We start from the raw sequence: 25,138 nt of genomic DNA on the forward strand, positions 1-25,138 counted from the left end.
TTTATAGTGACCCTATATACAAACATATAGAAACAGAACAAAACACTGTCCGGTCCTGTATCATCCTCACAATCATTGGTATGTTTGAGCCCATTGCTGCAGCCACCATTGAGGGTCTTCCTCTTTTTGGCTGATGGTCTGCTTTACCAAACATGATGTCCTTCTCCAGGATGGGCCCCTCCTCATGACACATCCAAAGTATGTGAGATGAAGTCTCACCATCTTTGCTTCCATGGAGCACTCTGGCTGTACTTCTCCCAAGATAGATTTGTTCATTCTTTTGGCAGTCCATGGCATATTTGATATTCTTTGCCAATGCTATAATTCAAAGGCTTTAATTCTTTGTTTTTTCTTGTTCATTGTCTAGCTTTTGAGGGTACGTGAAGTGACTGAAAATAACACGGCTTGGGTCAGGCACACCTTAGCCCTTAAAGTGACATCTGTGCTTTTCAACATTTTACAGAGGTCTTTTTGTAGCAGATTTGCCCAATGCAATCAATACATCATTTGATTTCTTGACTGCTGCTTCCATGGGCTTTAATTTTGGATTCATGTAAAATGAAATCCTTGACAACATCAACCTATTTGTTATTTATCATGACATTGCTTATTGGTCCAGTTGTGAGGAATTTTGTTTATTTTTTGTTGAGGTGTAATCCACACTGAAAGCTGTAGTCTTTGACTTTCATCAGTAAGTGCTTCAAGTTCTCTACTTTCAGCAAGCAAGGTTGTGTCATCTGCATAACGTAGGTTGTTCATGAGTCTTCATCCAGTCCTAATGTGAGTTTTTCTTCATATAGTCCAGCTTCTCGAATTATTTGCTCAGCATACAGACTGAATAAGTATGGTGAAAGAATACAACCCTGATGCACACCCTTTCTGATTTTAAACCCTGCAGTATACCCCTGTTCTGTTCAAACAACTGCCTCTTGGTCTATGTACAGGTTCTGCATGAGCACAATTAAGTGTTCTGGAATTCCCATTCTCCGCACAGCAACATGCCTTTGTACAGTCAATAAAACACAAGTAAACATCTTTCTGGTTTTCTTATATGGTGATATGCTTATAAACATGGCTTATAGTTATATGTCCAAAAAAACATTCTCTGATAAGTCAGTGACTATTACAAAACTGTAAACACAGAGGTACTTTAGATTTCATTGACTGATTTATAGCGGAGAATTTAAAAGGTCGTATTGGAAGAGTCAGTTTTAAGCTCTTTGGCTTTTATTTATCCTGATATTTGAATTGTTAGGGTTGATAAAATCTGTAAATAAATATTACTTTCATTTTTAAATACATATTGATTGATTGATTGATTCAGTAATAAGGTTAGGTTTATTGTCTGCCTCTCTATTTTATATATTTCACTTAAACAACAACAACAGAGATTTGAGACCTTCATAAATGGGAAAACATACCATGCTCATGGATAGGAAGACCCAACATTGTGCAAATGTCAATTCTTCCCAAAGTGATCTACTGACAAAATGCAATCCTAGTTCAAATACCAACAGCATTCTTTAATGAGAAGGAAAAACTAATCACCAGCTTTATATGGTAAGGAAAGAAGCCCTGGATAAGCAAAGCAGTATTGAAGACAAAGAACAAAGTTGGAGGTTTCACACTACCTGATCTCAGGACCTACTATACAGCCATAGTTGTCAAATAGCCTGGTACTGGTACAACAACAGACACATAGATCAAAGGAACAGAATTGAGAACCCAGACTTAAATCCATCCACCTATTATCATCTGATCTTTGACAAAGGATCAAAGTCCATTAAATGAGGAAAAGACACTCTTTTTAACAAATCGTGCTAGGAAAACTGGATGTCCATCTCTAAAAAAAAAATGAAACTGGACCCACACCTCATACCATAAACAAAAACTAACTCCAAATGGATCAAAGACCTGAATATAAAATCTAAAATAATAGAGATCAGGGAAGAAAAAATAGGGACAATGATAGGGGCCCTAATACATGACATAAATACAATACAAATCATAACTAACAGTGCACAAACACCAGAAGAGAAACTAGATAACTGGGAGTGCCTAAAAATTGAACACTTATGCCCAATAAAGGTGGGATTTGTCTATGACATATCTGACAAAGGTTTCATCTCTAAAATCTATAAAATACTTCAACACCTCAGCACAAAAAGACAAATAATCCAATTAAAAATGGGCAAAATTAATGTAAAGAACACAAAATAATAAATGTTGGGGAGGTAGTAGAGAGACTGGAACACTTATACACAGCTGGTGGGAATGTAAAATGGTACAACCACTTTGGAAATTGATTTGGCATTTCCTTAAAAAACTAGAATAGAACTACCATATGATCCAGCAATCCCACTCCTTGGAATATATCCTAGAGAAATAAGAGCCTTTACACGAACAGATATATGCACATCCATGTTCTCTGCAGCACTGTTTACAATAGCAAAAAGATGGAAGCAACCAAGGTGCCCATCAAAGGATGAATGGATAAATAATGGTATATTCATGCAATGGAATACTATGCATAAATAAAGAACAATGATGAATCCATGAAACATTTCATAACATGGAGGAATCTGGAAGGCATTATGCTGAGTGAAATGAGTCAGTTGCAAAAGGACAAATATTATATGAGACCACTCTTATAAGAACTCAAAAATTACTTTAAACAGAGAAGACAATATTCTTTGATGGTTATGAAAGTGGGGATTGAGGGAGGGAGGGAGAGGGATTTTCACTAATTAAATAGTAGATAAGAACTATTTTAGGTGAAGGGAAAGACAACACACAATATAGGAGAGGTCAGCACAACTGGACCAAACCAAAACAAAGAAGTTTCCTGAATAAACTGAATGCTTCGAAGCCAGAGTAACAGGGGCAGGGGTTTGGGGACCATGGATTCAGGGGACATCTAAGTCAATTGGCATAATAAAATCTATTAAGAAAACATTCTACATCCCACTTTGGAGAGTGGTGTCTGGGGTCTTAAACATTAGCAAGTGGCCATCTAGGATGCATCAACTTGTCTTAACCCACCTGGAACAAAGGAGAATGAAGGACACCAAAGATACAAGGTAATTATGAGCCCAAGAGACAGAAAGGGCCACATAACCCAGAGACTACATTAGCCTGAGACCAGAAGAACTAGATGGTGCCTGGCTACAACCGATGACTGCCCTGACAGGGAACACAACAGAGAACCCCTGAGGGAGCAGGAGAGCAGTGGGATGCAGATCCCAAATTCTCATAAAAAGACCACACTTAATGGTCTGACTGAGACTAGAAGGAGCCCGGAGGTCATGGTCCCCAGATCTTCTGTTAGCCCAAGACAGGAACCATTCCCAGAGCCAACTCTTCAGACAGGGATTGGACTGGACTATGGGATAGAAAATGATAGTGGTGAAGAGTGAGCTTCTTGGATCAAGTAGACACATGAGACTATGTGGGCAGCTCCTGTCTGGAGAAGAGATGAGAGGGCAGAGGGGGTCAGAAGCTGGACAAATGGACACGAAAAGAGAGAGTGGAGGGAAGGAGTGTGCTGTCTCATTAGGGAGAGAGCAATTAGGGGTATATAGCAAGGTGTATATAAATTTTTGTATGAGAGACTGACTTGATTTACAAACTTTCACTTAAAGCACAATAAAAATTAAAAAAAAAAATAGGCAAAGGTTATGAACAGATGCTTCACCAAAGAAGACATTGAGGTGGCGAACAGACACATGAGGAAATGCTCATGATTATTAGCCATTAGGGAAATGCAAATAAAAAATAAAATGACATCGAGAAAGATGTGGCAGTCTGCTTCTGTAAAGATTACAGCCTTGGAAACTATATGGGGCAGTTCTACTCTGTCCTACAGGGTCACTATAAATTGGAATTGACTTGATGGCAATGAGTTTATATCCATACAATGGAATATTATTTGGGAATAAAAAGGAATGAAGTACTGATACATGCTGCAACAGGAATAAACCTTGAAAACATTATGTTAAGTGAAAGAAGCCAGCCACAATAGACCACATATTATATAGTCTCATTTAAAAGAAATGTCCAGAATGGGCAAATCTATAGAGATCAAAGTCAGAATCAACTTGACAGCAATGAGTTTACAGGGACAGAAAATAGATTTGTTGTTGCCTTGGAAAATGACTTAACAGGTTCAGTTTCTTTTTGGGATGATGAAAGTGTTCTAAAATTGATTGTGGTGACGTTGTCCAATCCCGTAAATATACTAAAAACTACTGAATTGTACACTTTAAATGAATTAATTGTGAAAAAAAAAAAAAGGTACAACGGGATATCATCTCACCTCAACATTACTGGCACTGATTAAAAAAAAAAACAGAAAATCACTAATGTTGTAGAGGTTGCAGGGAGATTGGAACTCTTATGAACTGCTGGTGGGAATGTAAAATGGTATAACCGCTATGGAAAATGATATTGTGCCTCCTTAAAAAGCTAGAAACAGAAATACTACACCAAAAACCAAAAAAAAAAAAAAAAAAAACTGATCCAGCAATTCCACTCCTGGGAATGTATCGCAGAGAAATAAGAGCTGTCACAGGAATAGACATATGCACACCATGTTCGCTGCAGCATTATTCATAATAGCAAAAAGATGGAAATAATCTAAGTACCCATCAATAGATGAATGGATAAACAAATTATGGTACATGCACACAGTGGAATACTATGCAAAAATAAAGAACAATGATGAATCTGTGAAACATCTCACAACATGGATGAATTAGGAGGGCAGTATGCTGAATGAAAAAAGTCAATCATACAAGGGCAAAAATTGTATTAGACAACTATTATAAAATCTCAAGAAAAGGTTTACACACAAAGAAAAACAATCTTTCACAGTGTTTTAGTTATCTAGTGCTGCTATACCAGAAATATGACAAGCGGATGGCTTTGGCAAACAAATTTATTCTTTCACAGTTTAGGAGGCTAGAAGTCCAAAATCAGGGTGCCGGCTCTAGGGAATGGCTTTATCTTTCTGTCAGCTCTTGGGATAGGTCCTTGTCATCAATCTCCCCCTGGTCTAGTAGCTTCTCAGTACAGGGACCCTGAGTCCAAAGGATGTGCTCTGCTCCTGCTCCTGCTCTTCTTGCTTGGTCATAATGAGTTCCCTCTCCTCTCTGCTTGCTTCTCTCTTTTAAATCTCAAAAGAGATTGACTGAAGATACAACCTAACTCCATAGATTGAGTCCTGCCTAGTTAACATAACTGCCTCTAATCCTGCCTCGTTAATAACATAGAGGTAGGATTTATAACACATATGTAATTACATCAGATCACAGAATGGTGGACAACAATGCAATACTGGGAATCATGGCCTAGCAAAATTGACACACATTTTTGGGCGTTACAATTCAATCCATAACATTTCCACCCTTTGGCCTCCCCAAATTCATGTCCTTGCCATATGTAAAGCACATTCACCCTATCACATCATAGCAAAAGTCTTAAATCAACTCCAAGGCCAAATTCCAAAAATTCCTCTTCATCTGTGAAATGTAGAATACAAGTTAGTTGTTTCCAAATTACAGTGATGGAACGGGCACAAGGTAGACATTTCCATTACAAATGAGAGAATTGGAGGGAAAGAAGGGATAACAGGCACTGAGGAAATCCAAAACCTAGCAGAACACATTACATTTGCTTTCAAGGCTTGGAAATAAACCCCTGTTCTCTGAGATCATTTAGGCAATGGCCTTGCCCCCTAGACCCTGAGTGTTAGCCATACAACTCTCCTGAATCTGTGTGGAGGCCCTTGGCCCTAGGCTTCAGCTCTGCCTTTCCAGGCCCACCGGAAGGGCAATTCTGCTTCCTCAGCATAGTGCGGCCTCATTCTCCTAGTTCATCTCAGTGGCAACCCTTCCCCCTCAGCCCCTGGAGGCCCTGTTCTTCTGCCCCTTGGGCATGATAGCCCCACTCCCTCAGCTTTGAGCAGTGGATCCGGTCACAGGCTGCTGGCACTCATGAAATCCAATTCCACACTCCAGAACTGAGTTGGTGAGGATTTGACTCTATGAAACCTAGGAGACTGTGCCCCTATCCTTTGAGACCCACCAGGCTGTCATGTCACATTTTGAGAACTTAAAGGCTGTGGACCTACCTTCTGAGACTGAAGCAACTCTGCTTCCCATGCTCCTTGTCTCTTTAGCTTTTGCATCCTGGTTCCCTGGCCTCTCAGCCCCTTACCCCTTGGGCCTCTTGGGCGGCTTAGCCTCAGCCTTGCTCAGGCAAGTGTACCAAAGCTCTTTTGCTCTATTGGTAAGTGCTTGGAGGCACCCCACTCTGCCAGTAAACCTTGGCCAAAAGGCACTCAGCTCTCTTGCTCCCTCACTGTCTCAAGCCAGTCTTCTGGTTCTTCTGTTGCCATTTCTCTGCTGCTGCTTCTTGCCGTCAGTGCTATCTCCAGCATTACAGCTCTCCTCACTTCCTTCTGAGCCCTCACCAGAATTGTCTTTGCTGTCCATAATTCCACCAATAGTCTCTTCAAGGCAATCTAGGCTTTACTATTAGGCAATTTAAAACTCATCCAGCCCCTACTCATTCACAGTTTCAAATCTGCTTCCACATTTTCGGTATCTGTTAGAGCAGCACCTAACTCTTGGTACCAAATCCTGTCTTAGTTATCTAATATTGCTATAACATAAATACCACAAGTGAGTGGTTTTGGCAAATAGAAATTTATTCTCTCTCACTTTAGGAGGCTGTAGCTCTTAACCACTGCACCATGAGGGCTCCAGATTAGGAGGCTAGAAGATTAAAATCAGGGTGCCAGTTCTGGGATAAGGCTTTCTCTCTCTCTGTTGGCTCTTGGGGAAGGTCCTTGTCATCAATCTTCCCCTGGTCTAGGAGCTTCTCAGTGCAGGGGTCCTAGGCCCAGAAGATGCACTTGGCTCCTAGCTCTTCTTGCTTGGTGGTAATAAGGTTCCTTTCCTCTCTGTTCACTTCTCTCTTTTATATCTCAAAAGAGATTGACTCAAGATACAATCTAATTCTGTACCATGTGTCCTGCCTCATTAATGGAACTGCCTCTAATCCTGCCTTATTAACATCGTAGAGGTTAGTATTTACAACACATAGGCAATTACATCATATCACAAAATGGGGGACAACTACACAATACTGGAAATCATGGCCTAGCCAAGTTAACACACATTTTTGGGGGGGCACAATTCAATCCATAACAGGTGGTTATGAGGGAGGGGACAGCTGGGAAAGGGAAATCACTAACTAGGTAGTAGACAAGTGTTAACTTTGTTGAAGGGAAAGACAACACAAAATATAGGGGAATTCAGCATAACGTGAGCAAGGCAAAGTCACAGACACTTCCTAGACATATTTAAACATCTTGAGGGGCCAAGTTATTGGGGCTGAGGGTTGGGGACCCTAGTTTTGGAGAACATCCAGGTCAATGGTCATAACATAGTTCATACAGAAAGTGTTCTGCATCCTACTTTGGTGAGTAGCACCTGGGGTCTTAAAAGCTTGTGAACAGCCATATAAGATTCATCTATTGGTCCCATCCAGTCTGAAGTAAAGGAGAATGAAGAAAACAAAAGACACAATGAAAATATTGGTCCAAAGGACTAGTGGACCATATGAACTACAGACTCTACCAGCCTGAGTCAAGAAGAACTAGATGGTGTCTTGCTACCAACACTGACCACTCAGACAGGGTGGGAGAAAAATGTATAACAAAATTCAAATTCACAAAAAAAGACCAGACTTCCTGGTCTGACAGAGACTGAAGGAATGCCTAAGACTATGGCCACCAGACTCCCTGCTAGCTCAGAACTGAAGCCACTCCCAAAGACCATCTACAAAAAAAAAAATCTATCAGCCAAAAATCAGACAGACGTATAATAGAAATGGTAACACATGTGATAAATGTGCTTCTTAGTTCAATCAACTATACGAGACCAAATGGGTACCACCTCCCCAAAAACAAAAATGAGAATGCAGGAAGGGACAGAATATGTGAATGAAAGGACATGGGGAACCGGGGTAAAAAGGGGAAGAATGCTGACACATTGAGGGAATTGCAAACAATGTCATAAACTAATTCCTGTATAAATTTTTGAATGTGAAACTAATTTGCACTGCAAACTTTCAGCTAAAGCACCACAAAATTAAAAAAAAAAAAAAGACCTTCTGCTCCACTCTAAAATTATATCTAGAGCAATTCCTTCATAAATTGAATATCAGCTTAAGGATATTTAAATTCAGGGGATTTTAACATTCTACCAATTCTTATGTTCTGTAAGAAAAACACTGTGTTATTCAATTGAAGCAAAGAACATTCTATACTTAATCCATACCAATGCTATGAATACTAAATATTCTCTTCAGTTAAAGTAAAATTTAAAGTTCAGAACTCCACGTGGTTCTAGGAAAAGTGCAGTATGCCAGAATTTGAAATAATGATAGCAAGCCAGAGTCTAGTACAGTTCTTGGCCCAGGGTAGTCTGCAATAAATGGTTTAAACAATAAATGAATGTACAAGGAGATACAATTAAATACAAACTACATAAAATTGTTATGAATTTAACCATTGTATGTTGTCATTGTTGTTAGGTGCTGTGGAGTCAGTTCCGATTCATAGCGACCCTAGGCACAACAGAACGAAACACTGCCCAGTCCTGAGCCATCCTTCAAATCGTTGTTATGCTTGAGCTCATTGTTGCAGCCACTGTGTCAATCCACCTCGTTGAGGGCCTTCCTCTTTTCTGCTGACCCTGCACTCTGCCAAGCATGATGTCCTTCTCCAGGGACTGTTCCCTCCTGACAACATGTCCAAAGTATGTAAGACGTACTCTTGCCATCCTTGCCTCTAAGGAGCATCCTGGCTGTACTTCTTCTAAAACAGATTTGTTCGTTCTTTTGGCAGTCCATGGTATATTCAATATTCTTCACCAACACCACAATTCAGAAGCATCAATTCTTCTTCAGTCTTCCTTATTCATTGTCCAGCTTTCACATGCATATGCTGTGATTGAAAATACCATGGCTTGGGTCAGGTGCACCTTAGTCTTCAGGGTGACATCTTTGCTCTTCAACACTTTGAAGAGGTCCTTTGCAGCAGATTTACCCAATGCAATGTGTCTTTTGATTTCTTGACTGCTGCTTCCATGGCTGTTGATTGTGGATCCAAGTAAAATGAAATCCTTGACAACTTCAATCTTTTCTCTGTTTATCATGATGTTGCTCATTGGCCCAGTTGTGAGGATTTTTGTTTTCTTTATGTTGAGGTGCAATCCATACTGAAGGCTGTGGTCTTTGATCTTCATTAGTAAGTGCTTCAAGTCCTCTTCACTTTCAGCAAGCAAGGTTGTGTCATCTGCATAATGCAGGTTGCTAATGAGTCTTCCTCCAATCCTGATGCCCCATTCTTCTTCATATAGTCCAGCTTCTCGGATTATTTACTTGCTCAGCATATAGATTGAATCGGTATAGTGAAAGAATACGACCCTGATGCACACCTTTCCTGACTTTAAACCAATCAGAATCCCCTTGTTCTGTCTGAACAACCACCTCTTGATCTATGTAAAGGTCCCTCATGAACACAATTAAGTGTTCTGGAATTTCCATTTTCGCAGTGTTATCCATAGTTTGTTATGATCCACAGAGTCGAATGCCTTTGCATAGTCAATAAAACACAGGTAAACATCCTTCTGGTATTCTCTGCTTTCAGCCAGGATCCATCTGACAGCAGCAATGATATCCCTGGTTCCATGTCCTCTTCTGAAACCAGCCTGAATTTCTGGCAGTTCCCTGTCGATATACTGCTACAGCCATTTTTGAATGATCTTCAGCAAAATTTTGCTTCCGTGTGATATTAATGATATTGTTCTATAATTTCCACATTCAGTTGGATCACGTTTCTTGGGAATAGGCATAAATATAGATCTCTTCCAGTCAGTTGGCCAGGAAGCTGTCTTCCATATTTCTTGGCATAGACGAGTGAGCACCTCCAGTGCTGCATCTGTTTGTTGAAACATCTCAATTGATATTCCATCAATTCCTGGAGCCTTGTTTTTCACCAATGCCTTCAGAGCAGCTTGGACTTCTTCCTTCAGTACCACTGTTTCCTGATCATATGCCACCTCTTGAAATGGTTAATATCGACTAATTCTTTTTGATATAATAACTCTGTGTATTCCTTGCATCTTCTTTTGATGCTTCCTGAATTGTTTAATATTTTCCCCATGGAATCCTTCACTATTGCAACTCGAGCCTTGAATTTTTTTTCAGTTCTTTCAGCTTGAGAAATGCCAAGAGTGTTCTTCCCTTTTGGTTTTCCATCTCCAACTCTTTGCACATGTCATTATAATACTTCACTTTGTCTTCTCGAGCTGCCCTTTGAAATCTTTTGTTCAGTTCTTTTACTTCATCAATTCTTCCTTTTGCTTTAGCTGCTTGACATTTGAGAGCAAGTTTCAGAGTCTCCTCCGACATCCATCTTGGTCTTTTCTTTCTTTCCTGTCTTTTCAAGGACCTCTTGCTTTCTTTATCTATGGTGTCCTTGATGTCATTCCACAACTCGTCTGGTCTTTGGTCACTAGTGTTCAATGCCTCAAATGTACTCTTCAGATGGCCTCTAAATTCAGGTGGGATATACTCAAGGTCATATTTTGGCTCTCGTGGACTTGCTCTGATTTTCTTCAGTTTCAGCTTGAACTTGCATATGAGCAATTGACGCTCTGTGCCACAGTCGGCCCTTGGCCTTGTTCTGACTGATTATATTGAGCTTTTCCATCATCTCTTTCCACAGATGTCCATGTGTCTGTCAGTTTGTTGCACTGTGGGGGTTTGTGTGTTGCTGTGATGCTGGAAGCTATGCCACTGGTATTCAGATACCAGCAGGGTCACCCATGGAGGACAGGTTTCAGTTGAGTTTCCAGACTAAGACAGACTAGGAAGAAGGACCAGGCAGTCTATTTCTGAAAAGCATTAGCCAGTGAAAACCTTATGAATAGCAGCAGAACATTGTCTGATATAGTGCTGGAAGATGAGCCTCCCAGGTTGGAAGGCACTCAAAAGATGACTGGGGAAGAGCTGCCTCCTCAAAGTAGAGTCGACCTTAATGACATGGATGGAGTAAAGCTTTCAGGACCTTTATTTGCAGATGTGGCATGACTCAAAACGTGAAGAAACAGCTGCAAACACCCATTAATAATAGGAACCTGGAATGTAAGAAGTATGAATCTAGGAAAATTGGAAATCATCAAAAATGAAATGGAACACATAAACATGGATATCCTAGGCATTAGTGAGCTGAAATTATTGGCCATTTTGAATCGGACAATCATATGGTCTACTATGCTGGGAATGACAACTCGAAGAGGAATGGTGTTGCAGTCATCATTGAAAAGAATGTTTCAAGATGTATCTTGAAGTACAATGCTGTCAGTGATAGGATAATATCCACACACCTACAAGGAAGACCAGTTAATGTGGCTATTATTCAAATTTACGCACCAACCACAAGGGCCAAAGATGAAGACATAAAAGATTTTTATCAGCTGCTGCAGTCTGAAATTAATATTTGTTTAACCATTGTATAGATTATGATAATTAATAGGTGTAATGAATGTGCTATTAATAACTGAAAGAAAAGTTAAAAGAAGTGTTTTTCAAAGTGTTTATGTGAAATAAGCTAAAGTTATTTTTTAAAAATGTGAATAAATTTCAATAGACATAAACGTTTTTTAAAGCTAAGAAAGAAGTAAATGATTTCCCAAAGGTCACACTCTGGAAGGTGATTGTCAGCACTCCCTGAGGCCTTTTCATGTTGAGATTCATGATACACAGCAGAGATGAAGAGTGCCGACTCCGGAACCAGGCTGTCTGAATTTGAATTTCTGCTTTATCACTTGCTAGCTGTGTAGAATTAGGCATGTTATTTAGCCTTTGCCTCCTGAAGTTACTTCTTGATTCAAAACACAACACAGGGACTAACCTCCCCTTTTTCTTCCTAAGAAGGCTCCAAAGGAGTATAAAGGGTACTGAAGGAAAGTGTTTTGTCTTTTTCACTTATTCTGTTTTGACCACAGCTGATGAAAATTATCTTTCATTAAAGACAAAAGTACCAGTACCATCACCCCACTACCATCCTGCATCTGGACCACCATCATCATTACTATGACTACCATCATCACTTACACCACCATCTGTACCACCATCATTATCAAAACCATCATTACCGCTAGCACCAGCATCATCACCACCATTATCATATCTACCATCGCCACCTTCTCCAATGGTACCACCACCATTTCCACCATCATATCATTACCACAATCTCTGTCATCACCACTAGCATCAATACAAATTCTACCACACTGTGACCAGAAGTTTCGCCACCACTATTATGCCACCATCACCAAACATAAGCACCCTCACTATTATCACCCCCACTACCATCATCACTTCTACCACCATCAGGGGTACCATCACCTCTACCACCATCGTAATCATCACCACCACCACAGCAGCATCACTATCACTGCCATCACCACCACAGTCACTATTACCACCACAAACACTACCACCATCAGCACCACTTCCACCACCACTGCCAGCACCACTACCACCAACAATATCTTAAATGTCCGTGTGAATATAAATATGAATTTAGAAGCTGTCATTTGGAGACTAAAGAATAAATGACAAGATGTAAATGTATACATGCTAGTAAAGGGAGGAAAAGAACTTTTTTAAAAGTACACTTGGAACCAACTCTAGAAATAGCAGAAGACAGAGGAAGTTGTAAGTCTAAAAAGTTCTTAGACATGTTTCTTAATTTCAGAAAAAAATGGATTTCACAAACTCAGGGTTCAGATAGTTAAAAAAAAAATGTCAGAATGAAAAATAAAATCATGTTTGTTTACTGTACACAAAGATTGAAAAAATAGCTGCATAGTAAAACCTTTGGAAAGGTAAAATTAAAAATTCCCCCTTACATGCTAAGCTGCGCTGTTTGGGATCTATAGCTAAAGCCATTTAAAGTAGTTGTTGAGAGGATGGGCTTTCGAATCAAGGAGCACTGGGCTTAAGTCTCATATCTGCTAACTACCTGACTTTGAGAAAGTTATTTAATCTCCCAAAACCTCAATTTTTTCCATATAAAAAATAATTGATATCCATTAGAGTGTTGTGAATTTTTAATGGATTTATCATTGTTGGGTGACACTGAGTCACTTCTGACTCATAGCGACCCTGTGTTCAACAAAATGAAACACTAACCAGTCCTGTGCCATCCTCACAATCATTACTATGTTTGAACCCATTGTTGCAGCCACTGTGGCAATTCATCTCATTGAGTGTCTTCCTCTTTTTCACTGACCTTCTGCCTTACAAAGCATGATGTCCTTCTCCAGTGACTGATCCCTTCTGATAACATGTCCAAATATGAGGATAAGTCTTGCCATCCTTGCTTCCAAGGAACACTCCGGCTGTACTTCCCAAGACAGGCTTGTTAGTTCTTCTGAGTGCATTCTTCGCCAACACCATAATTCAAATGCATCAATTCTTTGGTCTTCCTTAATCATTGTCCAGCTTTCTCATGCATACAAGGCAATTGAAAATATCATGGCATGGGTCAGGTGCATCTGAATTCTCAAAGTGACATCTTTGTTTTTTAACACTTTAAAGGAGTCGTTTGCAGCAGATTTGCCCAATGCAATATGTCATTTGATTTCTTGACTGCTGCTTCCATGGGCATTGATTGTGGATCCAATAGAACAAAATCCTTGACAACTTCAATCTTATCTCCATTGATCATGATGTTGCTTATTGGTCCAATTGTGAGGATTTTTGTTTTATGTTGAGATGTAATCTATACTGAAGTCTGTAGTCTTCGATCTTCATCAGTAAGTGCTTCAAGTCCTCTTCACTTCCAGCAATCAATGCTGTGTCATCTGCATATCTCAGGTTGTTAATGAGTTGTCTTCCAATTCTGATGCCATGTTCTTCTTCATGTAGCCCAGCTTCTCAGATTATTTACTCAGCATACAGATTGAATAAGTATGGTAAAAAGATACAACCTGACACACACCTTTCCTGATTTTAAACCACACGGTATCCTGTTTTAACAACTGCCTCTTCATCTACGCACAGGTTCCGCATGAACACAATTAAGTGTTCTGGAAATCTATTCATCACAATGCTATCTATAATTTGTTATGATCCACACAGCCAAATCCCTTTACATAGTCAATAAAATGCAGGTAAACATCTTTCTGGTATTCTTTGTTTTCAGCCAAGATCCAAGACCAGTTAATACTGCTGTTATTCAAATTCACACACCAACCACTAATCCCAAATATGAGGAAAATGAAGATGTTTACCAACTTCTGCAGTTGGAAATTGATCAAACATGCAACCAAGATGCATTGACAATTACTGGCGATTGGAATGAGAAAGTTGGAAACAAAGAAGAATTGGTAGTTGGAAAATATGGCCTTGATGATAGAAACAATACCAGAGATAGCATGACAGAATTTTTTAAGACTAACTTATTCACTGCAAATACCTTTTTTCAACAACATAAATGGTGACTATACACATGAACCTTATCAGATGGAAAACACAGGAATCAAATCAACTATACCTATGGAAAGAGACGATGGAGAAGCTCAACATCATCAGTCAAAACAAGACCAGCTGCAGGACTTGCTCATATGCAAGTTCCAGTTGAAACTGAAGAAAATTAAAACAAGTTCATGAGAGCCAAAATACGACCTTTAGTATATTCTACCTGAATTTGGAGACTATCTCAAGAATAGATTTGATGCATTGAATGCTAATGACCAAAGACCTAGATGAGTTGTGGCATGACATTAAGGACATCATATGTGAAGAAAGCAAAAGGTCATTAAAGAGACAGGAAAGAAAGAAAAGACCAATATGGATGTCAGATGAGCCTCTGAAACTGGTTCTCGAACATAGAGTAGCTAAAGCTAATGGAAGAAATGATGAAATAAAAGAGCTGAACAGATCTCAAAGGGTGGCTCAAGAAGATAAAGTGTTACAATGAAATATGCAAACACCTGGAGTTAGAAACCAAAAGGGAAGAATACACTTGGCATTTCTCAAGCTGAAAGAACTGAAGGAAAAATTCAAGCCTCAGGTTGCAAGTTTGAAGGCATCCACGGGCAAAATATTGAATGAAGCAGGAAGCATCAAAAGAAGAAGGAAAGAATACAGAGTCACTATACCAAAAATAATTGGTCAATGTTCAACCACTTCAGAAGGTTGCATATGATCAAGAATTAACAGTTCTTAAGGAAGAAGTCCAAGCTGCACTAAAGGCATTGGCAAGAAACAAGGCTCTAGGAATTGACAGAATACCAATTGAGATGTTTCAACAAATGGATGCAATGCTGGAGGTGCTCACTTACCTCTTGCCAAGAGATTTGGAAGCCAACTACCTGGCCAATTGACTGGAAGAGATCCTGCCTTTTCCAACAGAATGTCAAAATTATCAAACAATATCATTAATATCACACACAAGTAAAATTTTACTGAAGATAATCAAAAAATGGTTGCGACAGTACACTGACAAGAAACTGCCAGAAATTCATGCTGGATTCAAAAAAGGACATGAAATGAGGGACAGCATTGCTGGTGTTAGATGCATTTAATGAATACATGTATGCAATACGGTAAAGCCTGCAGAAGCTGGAAACTTTGTAAGGCAGAAACCTGTCAGAGAAGGAAAACTCAAATACTTCCCACTACAACAAGAACCAGAAAGTGGTAAGACGTAGGAATCTTGGGAGTCTTGGAGAAACAACAGTCTCACTGAGTTTTGGCTCTCACAGCTTTCCCTGTATAAGCGCTTAGCACAATGCTTGCATAAGATTAGGAACTCCCCTTCCACTCCCAATTTCAGTAAATGGCACCATCATTCTCAGTAAGGAAGTAACATAGATTCATCCGAATAAACTCATTGACAAATGCTGCCTGTTATTTCTCCAGAATGTAGTTCAATTTCATCCACTTACTTTCTCCTACTCTGCCACCATTTTTGTCCAAGCCCAACCTACTGTGATAGACCTTGTCTTCCAGCTGCTACCCAGTACAATCCATTCTTTACCTGGCAGCCAAAGTGGACTTTAAAAAAACGTAAATAAGATGATGCTTGCAAGCCTTTAATAGCCCACTATTGCACTTAGAATCAAATACTAACTCTTTACATCATTTGTTCTGCATGATCTGTCCCATGTTTAACTCTTCTACTTCACTTCTTACCACTCTCCCCTAACTCAAAAAGCTTTGGTCATGCTGTCCTCCTACTGTTCTCTTAACCCACTGAGCTTTTGTCTATATCCTTTTTAAAGAGGGTCCTAGATCTTCCTATCTAAAATATGATCCTTCTCACTCCATGCAGTTACTCTTCATCATTTCATCTTATTTTTCCATAACATTACTAATCTGAAGTTGTATTTGTTACCTATGTAACTGTCTGTCTATCTGTCCAGCTACCTTCTCTTATTACCAGGCCTATTACCAGATGCTCCTTGGAAACTCTACGGGGCAGTTCTACTCTGTCCTATAGGGTCGCTATGAGTCGGAATCGACTCGACGGCAATGGGTTTATTATCAGAATGTGAGTTTCTTGAAGGCAGTGATAATGTTGATCTTGTTTACTCTTTTATTCCCTGTGCCAAGAGCAGTATCTGGCATGTATTTGCCATCCAATAAAATATTCAGTATGCAATGATATTAGAATCTTATTTTTGTTTTGGTCAAAATGCCTAACTGAACAAATAATATCTCATTATATGGAAAACAACTATGATAAGAAGTAAAAGGAGAGTTTTTCTATGGAAAAGAACGTCTTCAGATTCTTGAATGGAGACAAAAGAACAGATGAGTAATCAATTCAAGAAAACTTATGTCTGAAGGTCCCATAAATGATTTTCTCATAAGGTGTTATGAAATAATTACAGGAAAGTTTAAGAGAAACTTTATGAATATTTTGTTTAGCTACAGAGTTTGTTATTGGAGCTAAGGTTATCCTTAGGCTAATGCAACTTTGGAAAGGAGCAAAACCATTGTTAAGGGCATATAATGCCTAAAACCTGAATGTCATATATATACAAGAGAAAAAAAAAAAAGGATTTGGTGGTAGGTCCTAAAAAAGTGAAGTAAAAAAGATTAGATACTCTGGAAGAATCATTTCAAATTTATTTGATGAAAGTATGTCCACTCTTGTGATTATTTATTTATAAGACTATGTGATATCTGGAAAGTGAAAATGAAAGTGACAGCAGTTCCACTACTCTGTACTCACTGTGCATGGGGTCTGCATCCATGGTTCCCCATCAATCTGCATTGGCAGAGATTTGCTAGTCCTGGAGAAAAATATGTCATTGTTAGTATAATGTAAATAATTTATACAAAAGATCGTATGCATGATAGACAATGATAAAATCACAGAATGAAAATTTGGTAATAGCTGGACTTGAAAGGCCTCTCTTCTGAAAGGGTCTTCACCTCAATTATTAATGAACATCCTAAAAGATATCAGGGCATATGGTTAACAACACAATCAGAATTCCTACAGCTACGAGCCTCCTTGTTTTCATGCCCCTATATTGCAAAACTGGAGAAAAGACGTTTGTTGTCTCAGATTTTCCAGCATCTATTTTTTTTTATACATCATATAAATAACTCCCTGTCAGCTTCATGTCAAGTCTGTGGCATGATTCCTGGTTTCACTTTAGGGTCAAAATAGAACTTTTTTTTGTATAGATGAAATTTTGGAAAATATATATTGAAAAGGCTTCAATTTAAACCACATACATAATCTAACTTTATAATTATCCATTACCCAATTTTATATAAACAATGTTGTAGATTAGTCCATGAAATAATTTAATGGTGCCTCAACCATGATCATTGGGTAATTTGCCCAGTAGATACTTTGGGGCTGTAGTGAACTAAGCTGAGTGTGAACCAGTTTAGCCAAATCAACCAAACCCTTTGCTGCCAAGTCAATTTTGACTACTGGCAACTCCATGTGTTACAGAGCAGAACTGCTATATAGGATTTTCTTGGCTGAAATCTTTACAGTGGCAGATCACCAGGCCTTCCTTCTGTACCCATTGCTGCATGGGTTTGAACCACCAACCATTAGGTCAGTAGTTGAGAACAAACTGTTTAGAGCATCCAGGGACCTTGTGAATCAATTTAGGGGATGAAATTTTTCTGACTCATAGTGACCCTATAGGACAGAGTAGAACTGCTCCATGGAGTTTCCCAGGAGTGCCTGGTGGATTTGAACTGCCAACCTTTTGGTTAGCAGCCATAGTACTTATCCACTATGCCACCAGAGCTTCCATTACAATTGTTGCATTGGTGGAAACCAGCAAGGGAGAACTGAATTCCAATGAACCTCATAGGTAATAGCTAACCAATAATTTGTAAAATTTTCCTACTTCCATTCTTTTTGAATATGTCAGTATTAATTATTGATCATCTGAGGTACAAGAAAAGACCCATGTCACAATCAGAGCCTTCCATAATTTTTAATTAATTTGTCTTATGCCATGTCAAACCCCTTCCACAGTTATAAAGAAAAATCTACCTGATGACCACAGAGGAGCATTGAGCCAGCCGCCGTCCAGCACTTTTTAGACCAGTGTATATCTGCCCCATCTCCATGGCTCCTTCCAGGCCAACCACCTCCAACAGCTGGTCACTCAGGTCTGAAAGGAAGCAGATGCCTTGTAGGTTATGTTACCGGAACCGAATAAGGTTCTTGCCTCTCACTGGTCAAGAATGAGCAGGTAAGGCATGTAGAGTTTTCCACACAAGCAAACCTTTATTAAAGAGGCTTGCAAGTGGAGATGAGGAGGGCCTGGAGTAACCCTTGCCCCGTCTCTCAGAACAAAAGACCCGCCAGGGTTTTTAAAAGTTCTTGGGCGGGAAAAGATTCATGTTTTTTCACAGGCAAGGGAGGGGTTATATTAACTACGGTGTGGGTGCAGCAGCTTTCCAAGATGGCTCCTGTCCCAGAAGCCTCTGGGATTCGTAGCAGGGCTTATTATGGGGTTCTGCACCTGCACAGTCTCTAGGCTGCTACTGTAGCCCCTCACTGCCCCTGGTGGGAGGTTACACAGCAGTCACAGGTGGATGTTCTGCACATGTCCCTGGGGCTGGTTTTCTTGTTGCTTCTGAAAGACAACTTTAAAGAAGTTTGCAGGCTATTTTCTGATACCCTACCCCATTGTTCGGGGGAATGGCTTTGTTTCTCTACCCCGGCCCATTTCCTGTATTTTGCAGATTTGGGGGGCCCTCTGTTCCCTGTCTTAGTTACACTGTGTATGCGTATGTCCACAATTTTAATGTCAATAGATAGTTTTGAGATAAAAAAACAAAGTCATTCCACAAAAGAAAGCTTCTCCGTCTCAGAAACCAGAAGTAATGAAATGATGTTCTTATTTCTGAAACTCTCAGTTTAACTAAACCTTGAGGTTCTATAGAAAACAATTTGCTGTCAGCTTATTCTAAAACAAAATGGGAAGAACAGATTCCGAGCCAAATAATGCCAAAAAATCTACCAGTAGTTTTTGACATCAACACAAACTTAATGTTATTCCACATGTATATATGGAACGTTTATACATCCCACATCAGACAGTTTGGCAGCAAGTATGCATTTTAACACTATAAATAAAGTATGAGGATATGCTGTCAAACATGATTTTGTTAAATTACTGGAACATGGGATCTTAGAGATCATCAAGTTGAGACTTCTCATTTTATATATAAGAAGACTGGGGCCTTAAACCATTGAGTGACTTGTCCTCATTCATAGCTAACTTTGTACAGCAGTTCAAGAAACAATACTATTATGTTGAAAGGTTTTATGTTAAGGAATATGCTTGTTGCTGTTATTGTGAGCTGCCATCAAGTCATCCTGACTCATGGCGACCTAATGTGTGCAGAAGTAATTAGTACAGTGCAATCATTTTTTTTTTTTTTAACAGAAGAGAGTAGAAAGGGTCTAATAGTAATAGGAAACTTTTGCTGAGTGTTTATTAAGTGCATGTAACTGAACTAGTTGCTTTTTATGTATTGTCTCATTTGCTGAGCCTCGAAACCAACTTAAGACAATTATTATCACCCTCCTAGAGAAGCTGAAAATTAGAGAAGTTAACTGATTTATTCATATTCACATACCTAGTAGGTGACAGAGCCAATATTTGAACCCATCACCACTATGCTATATTCGATAAATTAGCCCATGTGAAAAAGAGAGACTTTTAAAAAATATAGAAAATTTTGTTACATTGAAAGGGAGATGAGATTGTTTGATCTCCAAGGTCTCCTTCCAGCCTGAAGGATTTCACTCAGCCAGAGCAGAGGGTTGTACTCATGTGAATAAATTTCCACAGAGTCCAGCCCCTCAACACAGCAAGAGCCCATGTTTTTACAGATTTAGCTCAGAATGCCCAGACCCTTGACTTGGAGGCAGCAGTCTAGGCGCACCAGTGTGGTCCTTGACTATTTTAACATCCGCATGTATTCCGAAGTATTTTAAAATGTAAATGAATAGTTTAATATTGTATTAGTAGCAAAAAAACCTGGAGGTGAAGGTAGAGAGCAGAGGGTGTGATGATTTTAGGAGAAAACTATATAATAGCTGCTCATAGCTATTATAGAAAAACAAGCAAATGTGGTTTGTGTGGAATCCATTTTGTAGGGAAAGCCTTCATTCCTCACAAATGAATCCATTTTATCAGGAGTTCAAATATAACGATTCAATTTCAGAGTAGTTCAATTGTGTGGCAAATAGCACTTTGAAATTTCAAAGTTTGTTAGGCCCGTGATCATTCTCAAATTTGATATAAGACCTTAGAATAGAATGTGTGACCAAGACATACATTTTTTTTAGGTGAACTATAAAAAGCTACTATGTTTTTAACTTTAAAGTATAGCTACATTAAGAGATTACCCTGAATAAAAACTACCTTCTAGCTACAAAATCAAGTGTTAACAAGTCATAATAACTTAGAGCTTTCACATCACTGTATTAAACCCTATTTAGATTTATTTCTTGTAAAACTTATTCTGTCTTTCTAGTTTAAATTTATGTTGCCAAGAACAGATGGACAAGGAATGGAAACATATTCTTTCAGCTGTAGCCTGCACTAAAATGTGCTTGGCTCTATAGCCTGGGTGTTAATATACTCATTTCTTAGATATATGTCAACCAGAGAACTACATTGTGGCAAGCACTAAAACCCCAGATGTGTGCCTGGTGATATTTATAAAACAGCAACAACAAAAACAACAACAAGCAGAGAAATGGAGCTCACATTTAGTATTACATATTGTGAACTGCCTGATTTCTAAATATGTGAAATTCCTTGCTGATTTGTAATTGTCTGAGGCTGGTTGATAGGAACTATTCTACAAGAAATGAAACACTTTCTCACAACAGAGCTAATCTGTGAGCCTTAACTTTCCCATGAATCACAGAGAATTGTCTACACCCACAGCATATTGCTACTGTCTACCACCCTCCTTCTGATTTTCTTCTTTCTTTTAGTTTGTCTTTGTTTTTCTCCCTGCAAAAATGCCCCCAAAGTCAATTCTACAGTTAATAAGAGTAATGAAGATGTTGTTATGGATTTAGAAGACCTGGACTTTCCCAACTCATGCTCTTCCTAACACAAAGAATTGTATAGGCATAGTGGAATGTTTACAAACTCTGGAAAAGCTATATACCATGTTCCTTCTAGTAAAGTGTTCAGGAAAAACAAAACAAAAAGAAACTCAGAATTCGTGTGGCATAAAGTTGCTTTCATAACACTTTCACATTTTTTTGATCTAGCATGATATGTATAAAATTACAGTATACAACTGATGCTTCCAACATGTCACCTTTTAGATCAGTGTCCTGATTGATTTCAGAAAAAGGTAGTTTCTATCTTTATAATTTTGAATTCTTTGTTTCTAAACATCAGGCTTCCTCACATTCTAGCTAAAATTTATATTCACTGCAGTTCTTCTCCAATGTCATAAACAACCAGATTAACTTACTTAATTTGTTTGTTACCTGACTGTTCATTTCATATTTAAGAGTAAAAAAAAATAGCAAACTACCACCCAGAGTTGGCCCAGGAGCCAAATCTGACTCTTGGTCTTTTTTTTTTTCCTTGTATGGCATGAAGATAATAATGATGTTTACATTTTTAAATAGTTCAGAAAGATAAAACGAAGAATAGTTTGGGACATCTGAAAATTATATGAAATTCAAATTTCAGTGTCCATAAATTTAGCTGTATTAGGGCTCACCCAGGCTTACTTGTTTCTGTATTGTCCATGCCTGTTTGGTATTACAATGGCAGCATTGAATAATCGTGACTGAGACCTTCTGGCTCACGGAACCTACAATATTACTGTGTGAACCTTTAGAGAAAAAGTTTGCCAACCTGTGCTTAAGAGAAAGCTGAACTCTCTCAGGCCACTGAGGTTTTCACTTCAGTTCTGCCCCTATAAAGTACTAAATGGCATCATCGTCCTTCTACTAGTTCGGCAGCGTGTGTATCCGTGCATAGAACAGCTGTTCTCAACCATGGAATCTCAGCACACTCATGAGCTGTGACGTATGTCACAATCAATTTGCTATTAATCACAAAATATCCATGTTTCCAAATAATTTTATTACAAATGAAACAACAGCAGCTTGACGTGTAACATTACATTCGGCCATTGGTGTTCTGGCTGCTTTCCTTGAGTTTGAGAAAAAGTAGGGTCATAGATAAATCCACTGCCATTGTGTTGATTCTGGCTCGTGGTGACCCTATAGTTAGAAAGAAAAAATTGCAACCAGACACTGGCTATCCATTTGGGAGTTGGCTCTACCTGTGAGTCATCTGCCTACCCTGAGAAATCCTGACATTGGGGTGTGTGTGTGTCTCTCCAATAAGGGTATTGCCTTGGTTAAACTTCCTTGTTATGAGATATATATTTGAAGGGGAAAAGAAGGTACTTTTCTGGAAAAGTTCATATGTCTTTCCAAATATCTCTATAGGGGTAACAGAGGCAAAAGAATTTGCCAGTTTAGATATTTTCATATTTAAAACAGAAAGTCTACGAGATGTACTTCAGAGGGAAGAAACTCAATGAAATAGTGTTGGGTCACATTAGAGCAGACTTCTTAACACAGAATCTGCAAATCTAAATGGGGAAAAATCATCTTTATTTTCACTAAGATCTAATTGAAATTAAGCACTTGCTTCTATGATAAATTTAGGCAAGAAACCACAGTTGAAGAAGCAATATGTGTGATTTTGTCACTGATAGATACCACAAATATTTCCAGATCACATTATAGTTGTCACAATATTTCAAAATGCTACTTATGCTCATTATGACTTGGAAATTTTAATAATTGTTGACCCTCTGCAAGATTTTTAAAGTTAATTTGTTAACAAAGCACATATATTATTAAATCAAAATTTTAACATTTCATTGTAATTAGTTTCCTTTGTTACCCTATGCTTTATTTTATGAATTTTAAAACATTATTCTGAGAAGTCAGTAGATTTCATCAGACTGCCAAAGAAGGCAAAATGATAAGAAACCCTGCTTTTAGAGTTTAATTTGCCTTTGATTTTGTATACCTTCTCCCAAGCATTGCTAGTGTTGCATTATTTTGTTACACAAGTAGTCAGGGATATGAATGTAAAATCAGAATGTCAGGGGCACAGTAGAGATGAGAAAACACAGGAACTGCATAGCTAGTAAGTGGGTAATATTTATTCATAGCTTAGTCTCTTCATTTTTGACAGATATGTCCTGATAATATGTTTCATTATGTAATTGTTTCATACTGCCATATGTGAGGGAACAGGAGAGGATGCCTTACACAGACTGTGTGGGTAGAATGTAGTGTGTACTGAAGGTGGGGGGAGGGAAGGGCGGCACGGGGCAGAGACTACCTCTTTGTGCCCACTGTCCAGCAACAGGCTGCAACACTGTGGGAGACCATGTGCTGTGCTACGCTCATTGACTCAGCAGGGGCATTTTGCAATCACCATAAATTGCTAATTATATCATTATCTATTACGTCCTTATTTTGGCACAATGAGAGTTCTACCTTCTAAGCGTAGATTTTGTGTTTTGCGGTAACGCTTCATTTAATCTAACAACTGTTTGAAACAAGTCTAAGGATCCAGAAAAAAAAAAAAGAAAAGAAATTTTAGAAAGCCAAGGTAGATATAATATCAATCCACTAGGAAGAATAAATTTTACTTCTAATAGTCTCTGTCAACTTGTCCATCCATTGCCCATTGATTCTTAACTTAGATGTTCTTCTCACAAACATAATTAGCTGTTTTCCCTGACCTCCATAAATTATAAGATGCAAATTAGAAAAAGGCGTGGGTGGAAGGGACTGAAGCAATAATTTATTGATATGGACTGCGTGCTTCACAGTACATGTATATAAGCATAAAAGCAGGCTCTTAGCACCTTCAGGGAATACATTACATGATTGTAGATGTACTAACAAGGAAGAAAGAAAATGGGGAAGGCTGATGTATCCTGCTTGTCTACTATATGCTAGCATGCTGCTAGGGGATTTACAAGCACTTTTCCATTTAAGACTTCCAACAGTCCTTTCAGGCTGGTATTATTCTTCTCATTTTATTGATGAGCAAACTATGTAACTTGTCCAAGGACTCACATATAATAGAAAATCTGGTTTTCCAACCAGGCATGGTGGACTCTGAAACCTGTGTTACCGTACCTACTCACAATCGTAAGAACTAACAAATTAGATGTTAACGGTGATGGAAAAGAGAGAAAAAAAAAAATACTACAAAGATATATAACACATCAAAATTGTGCCACTAACAATCCTACCTCTCAATAGTTTTAAGTGTTATTACCACATTAAAACAAAATATTAAAACTCCCATTCATAGTGACTACTCAAGGTCATGTGTGAATTATGCTCTGAAGAATCTCTATAAAAAGACCAGGAAATGAAAAATATTTTCTAGAAAGATTTCCATTGAAAATGTTAAAATATAGAAACTAAAAAGATTAAAGTCTGGTACATAAATAGATAAGCTGGAGTTATTTG

General features: G+C 38.6%; 1 protein-coding gene across 11 annotated transcripts in view; it reads right to left on the reverse strand.

Annotated features, from left to right (window-relative positions):
- Positions 1 to 25,138, reverse strand: part of DGKB (diacylglycerol kinase beta) — a 795,246-nt gene that overhangs the window by 26,473 nt on the left and 743,635 nt on the right. For 10 of the 11 annotated variants that reach the window (XM_049893502.1, XM_049893507.1, XM_049893510.1 and 7 more), the window contains 2 exons: positions 18,623 to 18,743; positions 17,327 to 17,387 (listed from right to left, as the gene is read on the reverse strand). In XM_049893502.1, coding sequence (XP_049749459.1) covers positions 17,327 to 17,387; positions 18,623 to 18,743 — 182 coding nt within the window. Of the gene's footprint in view, positions 1 to 17,326; positions 17,388 to 18,622; positions 18,744 to 25,138 lie in introns of those variants that run through there. The other variant, XR_007518417.1, reaches the window with a different exon arrangement.

The sequence above is a fragment of the Elephas maximus genome, chromosome 8, assembly GCF_024166365.1.
Source record: "Elephas maximus indicus isolate mEleMax1 chromosome 8, mEleMax1 primary haplotype, whole genome shotgun sequence".
Lineage (NCBI taxonomy): Eukaryota > Metazoa > Chordata > Mammalia > Proboscidea > Elephantidae > Elephas > Elephas maximus.